The following is a 19,937-nucleotide window of genomic DNA, read 5'->3' as shown; positions in this document are numbered from 1 at the left end:
ATGTGTTTCAATTTCTATCTTTAATAAAAGTGGATAATATTAGTCATACGAATTTGACCGTACCCAAACTTGTTAATTATTTAGAGTACATAAAGCTTTTGGAAAGTTCAATTATGTGTTTATGTTGCTGCATTGACCATTTCTCTATCTGTCTCTCTCTCTCTCTCTCTCTGTCTCTCTCTCTGTCTCTGTCTGTCTCTCTCTCTCTCTCTCTTTCTCTAAGTCAATGTATCTATGTTATACTTTCTACCAAGCAGTAGTATTAGGACAAATACTTATTATAAGTTGACTTGGCTTCTTTGTAAAGGTCTACAATTTGGTTTTAGGTCAAGGCTTTTTAACAAATGTATGGAAGAAATCCATCATATCCAACAGGAACAACAACAACAACAACAACAACCTTAATACTAATAGAAAGAAAAGAAGAGCTAGATAGTAACCCAACAAAGCAGAAGACAACTAATAAAATTAATTAGTAAAATTAATTTATTAAATTACTAATTACTTACTACAAATAATTAATAAGTAACCAATCAAGAATTAGTAAGCATCTCTCACAAATAACCTTAAAGGTAACTGATCTTAACTTACCAATGAAGAGACTGGCTAGACTACAATATTAGATTCCTCTTTCTGTTGTATTCAAGACACATACCTTACTGGAAAAGATACCCACAGACTAAGAGTCAAAGTACAGAAGTCAATCAATCAAGGAAAAAGAATCCAAAACCAAGCTGGTTTAAATGTTCTAATATCTAATAAAGTAGATTTCAAACCCAAACTAGGCAGAACAGATAATGAAGGCCAACACATATTAAAAACTATGAAAATTAATGCCAACAATATATATGTAAATATATATGCACTGAATGTTGGAAGCTATGATTTCAGAAACTGAGCACTAAGGAGCATGAGTATGGTGGGTACAATAAAATAATACTAGGAGACTTTCATATCTCCTGTCATCTTAGTTAGGCCAAAGTAAAAATCAACAACGCAGTTTCAGACTTTAAACTACCTGACAATTTGATTAAGCAGTTTATCTACACTGTTCCAATGGAACACAGTCTTCTCATCGGCCTATGGAACATTCTAGAGGTAGTCACATTTTAGGCCACAAAGATAATGTTAACAAACACACAGGACTTGAAATAACTTTCCATCTCATCACAGTGGAATAAAACTAGAATCGACATGAAGAAAAACTATAGAAATTCTTGGGGACTGAACATTTGAGTAATAAATAGAGTCGATATTTTTTTTTCATTCCTATAATCAAATGAAATTTAAAGCACAACATACCAGAATCTTGAAAAACAGTTCAGGTAGTTCTAAGAGGAAAGCTTAAATATTTTTTTTACATTAAAAAAGAAAAAAAATCCCTCAAACAAATTACCTATTGATGCCTTACACTACTTATTGATGCAAAAACACTAGGTAGCAAAAAAGAGTGGAGATGAAGATACAAATTAATGGAAACTAAAATAATAATACATTAAATTAAAGATGAAAACAGAGGTAGGAGTAATTCCAGTGAAAACCAGTAACACTAGAAAATGCTTAGAAAATGTTTGAGAAAAGAAAGATCTAGAAGAAACTGACAAATTCATAGACATACATGATGTACCAAAATCAAATCAAGAATGTATAAGCAACTTAGATCCATAACAAGAAATAAGATTGAAACATTAATATGAAGAAAAAAATAAGGCCAAAGACCAGATGGATTCACCGCTAAATTCAACCAAACCCTTAAGGAAATGCTAAACACAAACACTCCTCCAAATGCTCTACAACATGGAAAGGAAAGGACAGCTACCAGACTCACTATCTACAGCCACTGTTACCCCATTATTTAAACTGGATAAGGTCACAACAACAACAAAAGCCCTACAGAACAATTTTTCTGATGAACACAGTTGCAACAATTGCCAATAACACACACTAGAAAGAACCCTCTTTAATAAATGGTTCTAGGAAAACTAGCTGCCCACCTATAGAAGAAATGAAACTAGATCCCTGTCTCTTTCCCTCCACAATAATCAATTCAGAATGGATCAAAGAACTTACTGAAAGACCTCAGAACGTGCCAGAAGAAAACACAGGGAAAACACTTCAATATGTAGGTACAGGCAAGGACTTTTTGAAAAAGACTCCAATATCCAATATAGAAAACAACCCCAAGATATATTTGGATTCTAAGATATCTATTCCAGATAGGATTACATGAAATTTAAAAACTTCAGCATAACAGAGGAAATAATCACTAGAGTAGAGACAGCTTACAGAATGGGAAGATAAAAATCTTTGCCAACTGTACATTGGAAAGGAGGCTGGAACCTATATAAGGAAATAAACAACACCAGAAGAAGCCATCTAGTTGGCTAATGCACTAAGCAGATAGTCTCAAAAAAAGAAGTACACTTATCTGAAAAAGTGTTCAACATCTTTAACCACCAAGGAAACGCAGAAGACAACTGCTTTAAGCTTCTACCAACCTAACCCCTGACTCGGGAAGAATGGCTATCAGCAAGCAAACAAATGACAACATGTGCCAGCCAATGTTGATGATGAGGAAAGAGGAAGCCTCATACTGTATGGATGAGAACATAAACTGATATAGTCACTGAGGCTCTGAAAAGCTACAAACAACTAACATATGACTTCACCACACTACTCCTGAAGGACTCAGATCAACACACAACAGAGGTATGTTCATATCCATGTTTATTGATGCACTGTTCACAGCAGTGACAGCAACCAGACTAGATGTCCAGCAATGGACCAAAACATGAAGAAATCCTGGTAAATATATGAATGTAATTTTATGCAGCTATGATGAAAGAATGAAACCATCACATTTGCATAAAAATGCATGCACATTTGCATGAAGCCTCTCATGATAATTATGCTAAGTAAAATAAACCAGACGACAATAGACAAATACCACAGGTTCTCTCTCACTTGTGTATTCTTGATTTTATTCTTGATATATATGTGTGTATGCTTAATTAAGGAGTCCTATGATAGTAGAAAGGAGACTGTGGGAAGAGAAGAAGAAACATTATGGGAGTACAGAGGGGGGAAAGACTAATGGAATACATTTGACATGAAAGCAAAAGCAGGTACTACTTGGGGGAAAGTAGAGCCCAGGAAGGTGGCTATGGTGTAGTGGAAGAAAAGAAAGAGGAATGAGTAAGAATAAAGTAAAATGATATATAGGTATAAAAATCCCATTAAAAAAACATCATTTTGTACACAAACTTAAAAATATTTATATATTCTACTCTTACCTAATATATCCAGTTGCTGCAATCTGGTACAATTAGATGCCAGTTCTTCTATGTCTGTGTCACACACAGACCTGTTAGCTGTAAGAAAGAGTTTCTGCAAGTTTGGGAGCTGGCGTGCCAGCCTGGCAAAGCAGCCAGTGCTGCTCTGAAGGGTGGGGCACCAGCCAAGGTCAAGTTCCTCAAGAAGAACACAGCCAGAAGCCAACTCTGCTATCCCATTCTCGGTGATATTCTTGCATCTCCACAGATCCAAAGTCCGCAGGTTTTTACACTTGGCTCCTATCATGCTGGCTATCACATCATAATCTTCAATCTGGAAATCAAACCGTTCCAAGAGCAGAAATATAAACTGCCTAGAACATTCTTAATCATCTCTTATTGATGCTTTCAAATAAACACACCCATGTCCTTGTTAATACATATTTGTTTACCCATCCCAAATCTCTTGGCGCTTCATAAAAGGTGAGAGTAAAGAGATAAGCAGATCACTCATCTGATGGGGAGCTTGTCGTGCGCATGGGAGCACCCATGGAGAACCCGGGGTGGTCCCATGCACCTGTGATCAGAGCACTGAGAGAAGCAGGAGTACAGCTGGGGCTCATGGCCAGAGAGGTTAGCCAAATTGGTGAATTTGGGGTTCAGTGAAGACACCCTGCCTCAAAAATACAGAAAAGTGCTACTGAAGATGTCCACATTAATATCTGGGTGACAATGACCTCTGTCTACATATGTATGTGCATGCACATTTTCACATACATATGCACACTTACACACACAAAGCAAAAAAAAAAAATCACGTAAGATCCATGTAATAGAACTAGATAGATTATTAATGAATTAAATTCCAAAGCATGCCTCAGTCTCTCTGAACAATCTCAGGAGTATGTGTTATTCTTTTGTGCCTATTGTTTTAACACTGCCACCACTACCTGTTGGCAGCATCTAGCTTCTTCTATTTTATGTATGATTAATGGACTAGCTGGGCATTTCATCTTTTCCCTGACAAAGATATATGCTTTGGTAGTCTCTAAAATTGTGTGGAAATGCTGTAACTACTAGTTAGGATAATAGTTTGGGGTTAAGTATGAATTTATAGACTAAACATACAATACAGAAGGACTTTAGACTATCATATGCTAACCAGTGTTAAGGACTAAAGTCTCCAAGACTTACTTCATGATACAGATAAGCATTTAGTAACCAAGGATCTACCATAAAGAAGACAGCTTGACTAGAGGCTAGGACACCTAAGGAAATGCAAGCACGTTCCAGGCAACTTTAAATTCAAGAAACACCAAATAGTGCAAAAAACTCATGGACTCTTCTTAGTTACCCATTAAATTGCATAAAGAAACAAAATAAATGTTAACAATACATCTTCTCTAGTTGTAACACTATCATTTCAACATGTTAACTAGTATATTTCCAACTGGCCACCAGCTACCAGACTTGACAGCATGGCAGTAGAAGCTGGTTCTGAATGTAGAGTGTTCAGGGCCTTACATATGCTTTCTTCCCACATACTTGTTCCGCGTCATGGGCCTGACTAGGTAGAGAGTAAAGGCAGAACCATACTCATTCGGGTTTTTACTTTTACTCCTAATTTTGATGGCCCTCATGACTACTCAGAATACAGACTACATTTCTTACCTTCCCATGCTACAAAGGGAGCCACATGACTAAGTTCTGGATAGTAGGAAATAAATCTGCAAAGGCATGATACGTCTAGGAAGAGTCCTAAAGGGAGGGAGGGTACTGCGCCTTTGTCTAGTCTACAGTTTGACATGGGAGCGAGATGGCCAGAGCTCCAGTCCTAACAGTGAGATGAAATGTGTGAACATACAGTCAAGAGCAAAGTCTCAGTGGAATGTGGAGTCACATTCACAAAGCTGCCTGGATTGTTCACCTCCTACACTCCATTTACAGATTAGAGAAATAAACAACCTTGTAGAAACAGTCACTGGTAGGTTGTACCTAATTTTAATTGGTATGCTTGCTTACAAACTTGATAATATTTTCAAGATGAAAGACTGAATTATTAAATTATTAATGAATTATCAAAGCAAGCTTCAGATTTCTATAAGGCTTTATTACCTACATGGCTGCTATTTTCAATTATGATAGATAATAACACTTTAAGTTGGATGAAGATGGATGGTGTCCCAGAACCTCTGGAGGTATGCTGGGAACATGGCTCTACAAGGCGGGTACATCTGTGGTGCTGGCTAGAGGCACACTTCCAAAGGGAAGGGAGGCCTACAACTCCTCTTAGAGCTAGTGTGGCTTATGCTTGAAGTGGAGCTGCACATCCCTTCGGGAAGAGGTGTGCTTATGTACAGGAACAGCGGGAACATCAGGAACAGCAGGAAAGCCTGGTGGCAAACCAAGCAAAACCAAAGTAGTCAGGAAATGGGCACAGTTGCTGCTGCCAAACTCTGAAACTACTTTCCTGCCAAGGCTGCTGGCCATGAGTTCATGTGATACTGTAATGCTTGAGATTTAAACTAAACAAAAGTAGAGTTGTGTTCTAAAAACAAAATAACCTCCCAAAAGTTTAAGTTAAAGAACCATCCATCTATTTAAAATTAACTGTTTAATTCTCTTCACCAACTAGAGGAAAAAACTAGTTTACAAAGAGTGCTAGCACCTGGATGAGGCCCTAGGCGTATTAGTTCTGCAGATCAGTGTAGCGGCATCTTACGGGTAACCCCACACTTCACTTTAAAGCAGTTTACTGACAGCTTATGGGAACGTGAGTTCACTTTTCAGGAAGACTGGGAAGCAAGAGTTAAGCAAAGGCAAATAATTTCTTTATAGGGAGAACACTAGTGTCACTTCCTAATTTTGATTAGGAATCCCTGCTCTATTCTCATATGTAAACTCGTCTGTAATTGAAAATTCTTCAGGGCTAATTTTCCACAGATCAATTTTGGAAACACTGAATTAAAACACATGTAATTTTAGCTATGAATATTTACATATACATATATGCATACGTGTATACACACACACACACACACACACACACACACACACACACACACACACACATTCCAACTCAAGCTGTAGCCATAGGCCTGATTTTCCAGAAAATGATGCTGCAATTTAAGAGTGGGGTGGTAATAACAAACAATAGAATAAATTGAGTAAAATTAAATAGTGTCCTTACTAGTCTTAGTGGGGCAGGCTAGCAATATGTAGTCAAGCAGTTGGTCTGTTGTCATAGAAACTGCCACCAAGGGCCACTAGGCTCCTTTAGAAGAGCTACTAGAGAGCTTCAAAGAAAACTACAGAGTAGCTTACAAAGGTAAGAACTGGACTTGGAGTCCATGAATCCAGTAGGTTCCCAAGACTGACCCAGGAAACTGGAACTGTTTGGGTCCATGATTGCACTTTATAGGGCCTAAGCACTGGGACTACAGAACACAAGATGTGGAAATACCTTACATACATCCCTATAAAAGGTTTCTCTAGGCTATACTGTAAATCTCTGGACATATTTGAACCAAGTGATAAACTCTAAAGCTGTCCCATTAGCATCTAAAGCTAGAATACCAGATTTCTCTGACTGTTCTTATTTAGGGCTCACTACTAAGTGGTTGCAATGTTGGACAAGTCTGGAAATCTCTTACATCTGCTTTGGTTGTAGGTACCAGAGGATATAATAATGGATTGCTCCATAGGAAGACTCATTTCTGTGCATGTGTAGGTGCGCACATGTAGATCCCAACAGTTCAACTGTCCTTAAGTCTCAGAATAACCCATAGACCATGGAATTATGTAGTTTAGATGAAACACGTTTTACTCGTCTCATTACCTCTTCTATAGACATATAGAAGTTTAAATCGTAAAGGCTTAGAGATGTTTTCTAACCTAAGAATCTGGCATCTGGCCTTCACAAAGTAGTAAAACTTTAAAAAGAACAAATAAAACACAACTGAGTCCCAATATAGGACATTCATCTTTGTATTGTGCCTGACAAAGGAGTAAAAAACCCCACAGTAATCACACACCTATGTTCTATCATATTTCTGAGAATTAGTCTCAGGACTGGAATTGAGTTTTGTGAAACTCTCACTAAACCACTGATAGGGTGTGATATCTGCCCATCAGTAAAACAGCCAGAGACAGTGCGCTTTCCACCACACTATACTCCCCTGTTTTTAATGATAAAGGTAAGTCCTTCAAATACATACCCTCCAATTTAAGGGAAAGAAAAGTTTGAATGTGGGACAAAAGTATATGGATATATATGTGGTGGGGTGGGTCGGGTAAACCTCACCCATGGGAACAAAGAGAGAAGCAAGCCATTGAGTACGAAGACTTTTCAAGTGCTTACCATCACACAGCTGCCCAAGCTGAGGTGCTGAAGCTCTGCACAGAAGTTCAAAATGCTCAGTAGTGCTGTTTGCTGCCATCAGGGAGCACATCAGAGGCAAAGGTGGAAAGTGAATGTGCGTGAAACAAAGAGAAGGGGTCAATTAGACATTAAAGGCTGTCACTGCTTTTCCTGAAATACAGCTGAAAACCTAGGTTACAGAGTCCACAAATGCCATTTAATGAGTCCCCAGGTGCTCCCACCATTGACTGGCTTGGTTTCAAGGTAATCATTAGCAGTCTCCATGTAAGCCATCACTTAGTACGGTTTTACATAGTCTAAAGACATCTGTATTCCCCATGGCCTATCAGTTTATTTCTCAGGTAAGCATTTGGTGTCTGCTTAAGAGCAATGGGGGAGAGATCGAGAGCTAGAACTAGAGAGTGTGTACAAGCAAGAGTGACAGTGAGGGGGGAGCAGCCCCCAGGGGGCTGGTGACACTTCTGAAGAGCAGCAGCAGCTCTGACATTCACTGATCAGCTGCAGACTGATGGAACTGCCAATAGAGTCACCCCAAATCAGGGCTGAGCTGGTGACTTTAATGTCAAAGGATTCTCTTTGCTGACAAAGATACCAACAGCCATTGAGCACCTGTCAGTAGCAGATGCTGACGGAATCATATCTTACACGCACTTTCTAGTCATGTTTCTGCCATTTAATCCCATCTATCCTCTGCAATGAAAATGTCTGACCACTGAACATCCAAAGGTATGCTAGACAGATGTATAATCACAATAACTAAAACACATTTTCAGTTGCGTGCGTGCGTGTGTGTGCGTGCGTGTGTGTGTGTGTGTGTGTGTGTGTGTGTGTGTGTGTACACAAATGTACACAGAGAGGCCAGAGAAGGATTTCTACTTTCTTCCTCTATCTCTGATCTCCACCTTACTCCTTTGAGAGAGGGTCTGTCACTGAACGGAACCTCATCGCTTCAGATAGAGTGGCTGGCCAGGGAGCTCCTGGGATCTGCCTGTCTTCTCCTTGCTCTACCCCAGTGCTGGGTTTCCAGGTACATGAGACCATGCTCTGCTGTTTACATAGGTATAGAGGTTTGAACTTAAGCCCTCATACTTGTGCATCAAGTGCTTTTAGCCATGGAACCATATTGCAAGCTCCTACAAATATATTTAAGATACCAGTTCATCTCATGACATGCCTGCCCTCAACAAATGTAAAAAAAAAAGGGGGGGGGAGGGAAGACATTCCAGTTTCTCTTCTTAGAAGAAAACTGTTCAAATGTGATGTGCATAGCAAACTTTCTTTTTAAACACTTAAGTTGTTTTTGTTAACAAATTAAGCTATTAATAAATTATTAAATTTTGTATGTATTCAGAAAGGGAAAAGGATTGCTGAGGGAGGAAAGAAGGTCTGGCTAAACCCCAGATAATTCTCAATAGCAGTGTGGTAATGAAGTACTTCCTGCAAAGTAAAATCACTTAAAGCAAAATAAAATACTGATTTCAGAAAGCATTAGAAAATACTAGACTTCAGTCTATTCCCCCACTGAGTATTTTTTTAAAGTTAAGCGAAAGTTTATCTTGGTTTTATACGTTGTTTCTAATATAACATAATACTTGTAAGACAGTCTTATGCAATTTTTAGAATGTGAACACTAGACAGGCCACATCAAGACAAGTTAACTTGAAGGGTCTCTGAAGTGCTTTACTGTATTACCCAACTAGCAGTGCGATGACATCACATTTGTCTTCACTAATGTAGTGCTTCTTTTTTAACAAGATCCTACTGTCTATACTAATTTTCACTTCCAATATTACTTCCCTGACACTCCTACTTCCTTTCTTCTGTAACTTCTGTTCAATAAACACTAGACTCTCCCAAGTACCAGTGTTTGTAGTGGTTTGAAAAATACGTCCACATATTATCACAGACACCCGCCTTCCAGGCACAGAGCTGACTTTCTGTTTTCAGAGGAACTCATTCATAACAAACTGTGTGCAGTGGAGGTGACTGGTGATGGGATATGACTGGGTTCACAGATATTTGATCAAATATTACACATTGGACAAGACTAACACTTAAATAAGTGGATGAAGCAGACTGCCCTCCCTAATGTCCCATCGAATCAGTTTAAGGCTTGAACAGAACAAAAGGAAGAGAGAGACCCACAGTCTGAAGGAGAATTCTGCAGGTTCCCCAGGAGTGAGCCTGGAGGGTGGGTCTCCAGACACAGCCGGCCTTGAGATGAACAGAACCCCAGCTCCCAGGGAGTGAGCTGGAGGGTGGGTCTCCAGACACAGCCGGCCTTGAGATGAACAGAACCCCAGCTGACAACATGCTGCAGTCTCCCTGGAGGCCTTCTTTGGGTTCCCTTAGAGCCAAAACTACCGTGAGGGACACATGAGTCATAGACCTGAGTCAGATGATCAATGTAGTTTGTTTTGGAACAACTGATATATAATGATGTATATTATACAGCGATTGATAGAGTATGACATCTATTAAATGTGCAGGATTCTCTTTGAGGATTAAAATCATGAATTTATAGCAGTACCTGATGTTCAGTGTCTATAAATGAACAGATTCTTCAAACGATGCTAATTCAGCAATTTATTACTTGTATACAATTTGGAATTTGTCTCATTCACTTTAAAATCCCCCAAAGTATCATTTATCTCCTAGACTTCAAATCAGTTCATTTCCACAAGTTCTGTTGTTTACATTCTGTTAATTTCTAGGTTTTGTTTGAGACAGGATCTCACTATGTAGCACTGGGCTCTCCTGGAACTTGCTATGCAGACCTGGCTGGCCTCAAAGAGCTCTGCCTGCCTCTGCCTCCTAAGTGCTGGGGTTGTGGACCACCACACCCAGCTCTAGCTTGTTCTTAATAGCTGTTCTCATTTACTTCTTGGAACCTGACTCCTTACTCCTACATTTTATTTCTTAATGTCTCTTGGACAGCTCCTCTCTAAGACCAGAAATTTTTTCTAGGACCAGGACTTCTAATAAAGGTGTGAAGATCCCACTCTGCAGGAGTCCTGTAGTCACTGCAGAGCCAGGAGGAACATTAGTTCAGTTCTGACCATAACACATAGAATATAGTGTTTGAGGAAGCTAGAAGAGGGCATTGGCTGCCCTGAAACTGTGTGTACAGAAGGTTGGGAGCCATCGAATCCTAGGCTCTCTGCAAGATCAGCAACTGCTCTTTGCCCTTTAAGTTAAATGCTTTTAGCCAGATAACCCTTCACCCAGCCCAACTTACTTTTGAACCAAGAGTTTAATCTAGAAACATCTTAATACATTCTTTATCTCAACAAAATTCCCCCTTTTTAATTGTAATTTTTATTATATAAAATAATCTTTAAGTTTAAATATATTTTGATCATATTCTTTCCCTTCCCCAATCCAGATCCTTATTCACACAACTTTCTTTCTCAAAAGACAAACAAACCCCCAAACTAACCAAGAAAATAAAACTATATGCAAAACAAACAAACCAACAAAACTCACTAAACTGTAACCAAATAAAACCACACACACACAAAAAAAAACCCCACTGTGTTGTCCACTGTATGTTGGCCAAGTACCTGTGAACATGAGGCCTGCCCTGGAGGGACCAATGATGTGATGATGTGCCCAGTGTCACTTCACGGCTCACAGCAGGGATAAATTGACGGTTCAATTGTTAACCTGCTTTACCCTGCTGGGTAGTTTCCACTTATTCACTCATTTAAAAAATAAAATAAGATAAAACAAAAACTACCACATAAAGGAGGGACAGGATGAATCATTATCAACAACAAAGAGAACCCAAGAGAAGGCACAAAAATCAGAGACCCACCCGCCTGCACACCCAGAAATGCAATGGAAACACTAGACTGAAGACCATGATACACACGCAGAAGACTCGGTGCAGGCCCTGTGCATGCTGTTTCGGTCTCTGTGAGGTCATAGGGCCTTTGCCCATGCTGACTTAGAGGGCCTTGTTTTCTTGGTGTTTTCCATCCCATCTGGTCCTTACACTCTTCCCACTTCCTCTTCCTAGAGGTTCCCTGAACTCCGAGGGGAGGGATGTGATGGAGACATCCCATTTAGGGCTGAGTGTCTTAAGTAACTTTAAAATATAGGAAAAAAATGTCTGAATATATGTACTTTGGCAAATATTTTACAAAAATTTAACCAGTGTTCACATTAAATTGGAAATTATAAAAGTTATGAATAATAGAGAAAACTATCATTTTTATTCTGATTTTAAAAAGGAACTATCATAGAACAAAAGAAACTTCCTGTTTAAGGACCTCATTCATCTTTGCTGAAAGAGATGTGAGATCAAAGGACTGCTATGTAGAAGGATAGGAATGATGACAAAGGAGGAGATGCTGTAAGGGACTAACGAGGACCCAAAGCAGATAAACCAAAGGCAGGAATACAACAGGAAAACACAAATGGAAAAGACCCACTTCTCAATGTTCCCCCCTCCCCCACAGCTAAGGGGTGACAAGCCAGGTCTAGTTAAGGGACTATATCTATGGTATCTGTTTACAATCTCTCTACATCTAGCAAACACATCACACAACAATTGCAGAACAGTCTTTGTCTATGTCCTCATATTTAGAATGAAAGAACTTGGGCTAATGTCAAAGCAAGGAAAGGAAACTAACTGTTCATTTCAAAGACGATCAGATTTTGGGAGACTTGACCATGTAGGGTAAACGTTGGCAAGCTACAACTCACAGGCAGACTATATCTTGCTAGATGTTTTTGTAAATAAAGTTCTACAGGAGTCATTTCAGCATTGTTTATAGATGTAATTGCATTTCAGCAATATAGTTGATTGTCTGTGGTAGAGAACATATGACCCACAGAATCTAATACAATGATTCTCAACTTGTGGGTCGGGAGCCCTTTGGGAAGTTAAACAACGATTTCAAAGGGGTCACCTAAGATTACTGGAAAACACAGATACTTGCATTATTATTCATAACAGTAGCAAAATTACAATTATAAAGTAGCAGTGAAAATAATTTTATGTTGCAGGTCACTACAAAATGAGGGTTCTCAGCATTAGGAAGGTTGAGAACCAATGATCTAAAATATTTACCCACTGGAAATATTCTACACTAGTGACTATATGCAACATTTCTGTATATCTACAGTATACCAACAGGTGAATCAAAGTACATAAAGAGTACTGATAAAAAAAGACATTCAACAGTCAAAGGTAAAAAGTTTTATAAAACTCGCTTTAAGGTTTTCTAAGTACCCTTTAGGACTCTAAGTCCATAAATTCTACTGGTTGCTTCTGCAAAACTTACTTAATGGATGCAAATATAACTTAAAATAATTTAAATAGTAGCTTTAAAGATGCAAAGCCTCATGTTTTCTTTTAAATGAGTTTATAATTTTCAAACTCTAGTCAAATTATTATGAGAATAAGTATGTTAAGGAGTAACTGGAACCATGCATAATGATCAAAATGTACTCTGAGAAAATGTCACCTAGTGTAATATATGTTCAGAAGAGAAAGAGTTCTGCATTCTACCTAAAACTTACATAAAATCAGCAGCTTCAGAATCCAATGGCCCAGTATTGGCCCCTATAGGTTTCAAAACACAGTGCCAAATTATAAATATATAATTAAATATTCACGTAGATCACATGACTCTCGGTACAATACAAAGTAAAGGAGTAAATGACTACGTAGTGTAAGGGATGGCGAACAGAGGGAAAGCAAAACGCAATCAGACAAAACCACGACATGCATTCTCCTGGACCCACGGTACCTGACTGCGAAGGACTCAAGAGGATACCACATTCTAGTAACAACGCGTGGAGGCTCCTTCTCAGCCTCCGCCCACGGCTGCCTTCCTCTTTTATTTCTTCAGTAAATTTACTAATAGTGTTCTCAGTGAGGCTCCCAAATAGTCAAGATGTTACAATGGTTACTTATTAAACATAGAATTTCAATGAAAGTGTTGACAGGTCAACAGATACTAGATGTGAAATGTTGGTATACGCAGACACGAAATCTCACGGGGTTACAGAGAATTCTTACTGATGACATCCTCTTACAAGACATTTGTTAGCAGGTAAAAGGAGGTTTGACTCAAATCTTCACTGACAGTTTTTTAAGAAATGCCACCTATGGTGACATTTACACTTATCTAACTTTCAGAAAGTCTAGATTTATGGCTTAGTCGAATTACCTAGGAATGCCATGCACATTCCACAGTGGGTGAATTTAGAACGTTTTGTTTCCTTTAATATGGTAATGAAGGCTTATAATTGTCATATTAGTTGACACTTCCCTTTTTTAGCTTGGTGTTAAAAATTAATTGTTGCTTATCCCTAATAAAAATAGAGCCTCCAGTAACACTTAATATTGGGAGATTGTATTCAAATCAGTATTCTCTACTCTAAAACGTGATTCCTAGAAAGCATATTGATAAAGGAGCATTTAATAAGTATATATATTACAGACAGAGACTGCCTAAAATATGGACTAATGACACTCTGATCACAAACAAGTGTCATTTCACTGGTCATAATATACTCTAAACACTTCAGGCCAAAATCTCCAAGTAATAAATTTGGATTTTTATTAAAGTATATTCACTAAATGAAAATTCATAAAATTACTACAGGTATCTTTGAAGGAATCCTAAGAACACAGTCATTCATTTTAGAACTCACACATACACATGCATTTCTCTGAACCCTTTTTTAAATCTTTGAGTACCAAACTCAGTAAATTTTAAGAATTGACAAATATTTCAATTTATTTAACAGGTTTCCTATAAGCTACCTACTACAAACAATTCTCTTTATAGACTTCAAATATGTGACCTAATCACAAACTGGAAATATTACCTTTTACAAACTGAATTTTAAGATCAATCAATATTGTGGTGGAAAAGTTAGACTTTTGATTAAAGATCATAAATGCTATAAATAAAGCTTACCTCGGTACCTTTATGGGGAAAAGAAATGTTCTCTAAACCTAACTACAGACATGCACTACTCTAAATCAGAGACTCAGAGTTTAAAGTACCAATTGCAGCACAAAGTTCAGATGCTTGCCACACTGCAGTAACCTGCGTGTATATAGACGCACAATCTCCGACTACATAATTACACATCTGTCTTGCTTAACTCTCTCCAATCAGAACTTATTCATTCCATCATGGTAAATCTTGACCACCATAAAAACTTGAATTTATCTTTCTTTATAGATAAGTAAATTGATCAATTTCTTTTACAAGTCATATGAATAAAACCATAGAGTTATAGGGGAAAAAAGACATGGCCATTTATATAATGGCTGGGATTTTTCAATATACTGAATACATAAGTCATATTTCTATCAAAGGTAAGGGGTTAGACTATCACCAAAGCTCAAAAGAGGAATCTGAAGTATATGTTATTTGACATTATCCATCTAAACCATCTTCCTAATGCTGTGACCCTTTAATACAACTCCTCATGTTGTAGTGACCCCCAACTGTAAGGTTATTTAATGGCTTCTTCATAACTATAGTTTTGCAACTGTTATGAATCTTGATGTAAACATCTGATATGATGGATATCTGATATGTGATCCAGATGAAAGGGCCATTTGAGCCCTAAAGGGGACTGGGGCCCACAAGCTGAGAATCACTGATCGAAGTGACGCCCAGCTAAGATACTCTGGTCTAAAGACTTTATCTACTTCTGAAAGTACTTCTTTCCTTTTTATTGAGATATCACAAAATAGTATTGTTTACCAAGCCAACAGCCCATGGCTGATGATGTTATGGATTCAGGAGAAGAACTTTATAGTGCCATTCACTTAAGCCAGTATATTTTCTAAGTGCATTTTAAATACTTATCCTTAGACACACAAATAGTAGTAGCTCTCATCCCTCACCAAATATGTTTTCTTCTGCAGCAGACGGGAATCTATTATAGAAATCAATAACTGGTCAAAATGCAGAGAATAACTAATCTCGGGGTACCCAACCCCAACTGATACCTCTGCAATATACCTATATCTATGGTTCAGTGAATATCATAGAAGAGGGGACAGAAAGATTGTAGATCCAGAGAATCATGATATCTGCCGTGACACACTGTCTCCAATATATAGTAGAAAAAGCTTCACCCATGACATCTCAATGATATGGTCACCTAAATAAGACCTACATAATGACACCACCTCTTGACAGGCAACCCAGGTTGGGGAGGAGTCTAACAAGCCCCAATACTTAAGATAAAGAGCTAAAATGAAGGCAGTTAATAAGTGGTAAGGCAGACAATGGACACAAGAGCCATGTTATTAAATTATTCAGGATAATTATGAACTATTATGAATAGAAAAAGGAAATGTGGTATATGTGTACAATGTAGTATTATTTGCCCATTTAAAAAATGGTATTAAGCAATTTGCAGGTAAATAGATGGAACCAGAAAGCATGGTGATAAATTAGTAGAGACTTGATGCCCCAGGGAGGGGAGATGCCTGGGAGGGGAGGCAAACTCTCAGGGGCTAAGGGGAGAGGGGATGGGGAGAAGAACTTTGCAAGTGGGGACTGGGAGGGGGCAACATTTGGGATGTAATAAAATAAAATAATAATATATAAAATAAACTAGACAGATTCAGAAAGACCTGTTCTCTCATATTTATAATCCAGATTTTAAAAATATACTTAAGAGCATATATGAACTATGAGAAAGGGGACCAACAGAAAGGGGGATTCAGACAAAAGAAGGCAATGGAGTATTTTTTTAACAAAGTACATATATGTACATATATGTATGTTCATACATGTATGAGAATATCATAATTCATTGTTTTAAACCATCAATATGCTCCCAATAAAAGGCATTACCTCTTTTATGTTGATGTCTTAAGAACTTTAATTCATGTAACTTTCACTGCCCTTCCATCCTCACCAGACACATCTTTTCATTTGTTTGTCCTCAAGACTCACCAGAATAGGTACCTTAATTTCTTTTTCTGTTACTTCAATAAAAGCAACTTAAGGGAGAAAGGATTTATTCCTAATCACACTATTCACAGTTTATCATGGCAGATATCCTACCTAATTTTTTCCTAACTTGACAAAAGTCATAGTCATCTGAGAAGAGGGAATCAAAATTAAGAAAATACTTCAGCTAAACCGGCCTATGAATGGGACTGTGAGGCATTTCTTGACTAATGATTGATGTGAGAGTGGCCAGATGACTATGGGCTGTGCCAACCCTGGGCAGGTGGTCCTGTGTTGTATACGAAAGCAGGCTTAGCAGCCATCGGGAGCAAGTCAGGGAGCAGAGTCCTGCCATGGTTTCTGCTGCAATTCTTGTTTCTGGGTTCCTGCTTGATTTAAAGTCTGACTTTGGTCAGTGACGAACTGTTGTTACATGGAAGCGTGAGCTGAAATAAACGCCTTCTCCCCAAGTTGCTTTAGGTCATTGTGTTTTAACACAGCAAGAGAAGCCCTAAGACAGCAAGTAAGTTAAGGTGGTGGGTACAAACAGCTAGTCATTAAAAACAAAACAAAACAAAAAAAAAGGAAACAGAAAGATAATGCTGCTTGCTGTTGTTGTTGTTGTTATTGCTGCTGCTGCTGCTCAGTTATTTTTCTCTATTTACTTAGTCTAGCATCCCATCCAGGGAATGGTCTCACCCAAAATGGATGGGTCTTCTCACCACAATTAACACAACCAAGATAATCCCCCACAGCCTTTTTCAGTGTTCCATCTCCCAGTTGAATCTGGACTGTCAAGTTCACAATTAACTACCACAATGGGCTAATCAGTTACCTCTACTATTGTCCTTACCTGGCCAAAGTTTTAAAAATTTTTTATACTTCGCTTCTGGTCACTGTTATGACTGTGGTCAATGAGTCTGTAACCAAGGGCTAACCTCCTCTTTCACTGTAGTGACTAATCAGGCCCTGTGACCCCGACCAGGACAACCTACTCACTTAAGTAACACAAAACTAATGCTACAAAAGCCTCAGTGTTTCCTTCAGAACTTCTACATGGCCAATTAGGAGAGTAGAGCACAGATATCTTTTAGCCTGGAGACTACACAGATGGTTGTTACCTTCATCGTCAAATTCATTATCATCGTTAGTCACTTGGGAACGGTGCTGTCAATCATAGAACTGCCCCGAACAGACTGGCCGGTGGGCAAGTCTCTGGTGTTTTTCTTGATTAAAGAATGATGTGGAAGGACCCAGCCCAGTGTGTGTGTGTGTGAGGTCATGGGTTGTATAAGAAAGTAGGCAGAGTGAGCAATGGCGACAAACCAGTAAACAACTTTCTTCCATGGCTTCTGTGGCACTTCCTCCTGCCGGGTTCCAGGTTCAAGTCCTGCCTCAACTTCTCTCAGAGACGGACTGTCAATGGGATGTTTAGGCCAAGCAAGTTACTTTTGATTACGATGTTTATCATAGCAATGGAGAGCACTGGAAGTGGGATGAAGATTTAAGCTCTCAAACCCCAGCCCTAGTGACTTACTTCCTCCAGCAAGTCTATACCACTTAAACCTTCACCAAAGATTGCCACCAAATGGGCATCAAATCATAATATCCCTCTGCCTCGTGTTCACCAGCTAAAGTAACCTACTGAAATAGACAACACTTTAGATGACAGCTAATGGCAGCCTGCATTAGTCGACACAGGAAGACAAAATTATTTCTTCCTAACTAATATCAACTGCTCTGCTAAGAGAAAGGCCATTCCCTTACTTGGCTTTATAGTCTGTTTGTTAGCTGAACTGTGTCTGTCAGCACACAATATGTTTTAAAAGTAGGTTAAAAAAAAAAACAGGTGGGGGCCACCATATCTATATGCCAGAAAAAAAATTATGGCACCAAATCAAATCAAACTACAACGTGTCTGAAAGACAATTCACATGTCTTTTGTGGAAAAAAAAAATCAAAGCACTTCTATCAGTAGGCTGGTATGGGGTTTTACTTTGCAGACTAAAATGACACACGGAAAAGAAAACAGGCACTCTCTTCTCCAACACAAGTGAAGATCAACTACTTTTCTTGCATGCTAGTTCATCAAGATGTAGGCAAAGGTGTCCTTGAAACTGTTGACACAGCCCCTGTGCCAGTAAACAGCTGCTGAACTATACTTGTGGATTACTGACGTATACTAGTTCCCCACAAAACCTATAATCAGTTTTTTCACTTCTTCAGATTCTTTCAATTTATGCTCTATCATTCTTGAAGTGAGGCAATCAAAACTGGATGCAGGTGTTCCATTTATAAGTCCAACTTTTAAAAAACACTCTTGGCTTTCTTGCCTGCTGCTAAGCAACAGGACGGCATCCTTACTGAGATATCTGCCATTCCATTCTCATTTCCCACTCTAGACATTTTTTTTCCAAAAAAAATAAAAAAAGGTAAACATGCTCAAACTGTTAACAGTAACCCAGACTGCTCTAGGAAATGCAGGACTTATCTGTAGGATAACCCTCATGGACAGATCAGAACAAGAGTAAGTGGTAAAAAGATTTCAGTGTTTTCAACAGATGCAGCCAAGCTGTTAGAGTAATTTTTTCTAAGATCTTATATATTTTTACAAATTTATCTATATCAGCATAGCTAGCAGACCTGAGTTCATGTCTGAATGAAAATATTGTTTTGGGCCCTATATTCTAAAACTTCAATTTCAACATCTGGGAAATGGAAACATCACCTACTCTGATTGGAATGGTCAGAGAGTTAAATATTAATAGATTGTCTGGCAAATCAAACAGACATCACAAAATTTACCAAACTTTAGAACTAAAACGTGTCTCCAAAGCCCGCTAAATCTTTGTTATACATACAGACTTAAGTTTTGTAAAATTACACAAACATATTATACTTATTAATATGAATTATATAGAAACATAAAATATAACTTTCTCTTATCATAATTTGACCTGAAGCATCAATACTCCATAATAGAGTCAATACTCTAATATTGATTTTTGCCTATTTTCTATTTTGCCGGGTGAAGGTTGAGGTGGCACAGTGGTACATATCTGTAATCCCAGTTACTCAGGAGATGGGGACAAAAAGCCTCCTCAATTCCAGAAGTTCAATGACAGCCTGGACATCATAGTGAGAATGTTAACTTAAACAATTAAGCATTGCAGTGTGCAATATAATGACCCTTTAAAAATGAAACAACCTAAGCCGGGTGTGGTGGCACACACCTTTAATCCCAGCACTTGGGAGACAGAGGCAGGCGGATTTCTGAGTTCGAGGCCAGCCTGGTCTACAGAGTGAGTTCCAGGACAACCAGGGCTACACAGAGAAACCCTG

At 38.4% G+C, this 19,937-nt stretch overlaps 1 protein-coding gene across 5 annotated transcripts in view; it reads right to left on the bottom strand.

Annotated features, from left to right (window-relative positions):
• Fbxl4 (F-box and leucine rich repeat protein 4) overlaps positions 1–19,937 on the bottom strand; it is a 75,452-nt gene that overhangs the window by 4,195 nt on the left and 51,320 nt on the right. For all 5 annotated transcript variants that reach the window (XM_021222162.1, XM_029533424.1, XM_029533427.1 and 2 more), the window contains 2 exons: positions 7,633–7,704; positions 3,294–3,606 (listed from right to left, as the gene is read on the bottom strand). In XM_021222162.1, coding sequence (XP_021077821.1) covers positions 3,294–3,606; positions 7,633–7,704 — 385 coding nt within the window. The remainder of the gene's footprint in view (positions 1–3,293; positions 3,607–7,632; positions 7,705–19,937) is intronic.

The sequence above is a fragment of the Mus pahari genome, chromosome 22 (genome assembly GCF_900095145.1).
Source record: "Mus pahari chromosome 22, PAHARI_EIJ_v1.1, whole genome shotgun sequence".
NCBI classification, from domain to species: domain Eukaryota; kingdom Metazoa; phylum Chordata; class Mammalia; order Rodentia; family Muridae; genus Mus; species Mus pahari.
Note: the sequence above shows the minus strand (reverse complement) of the source record. Positions and strands in the feature narration are given on the sequence as shown.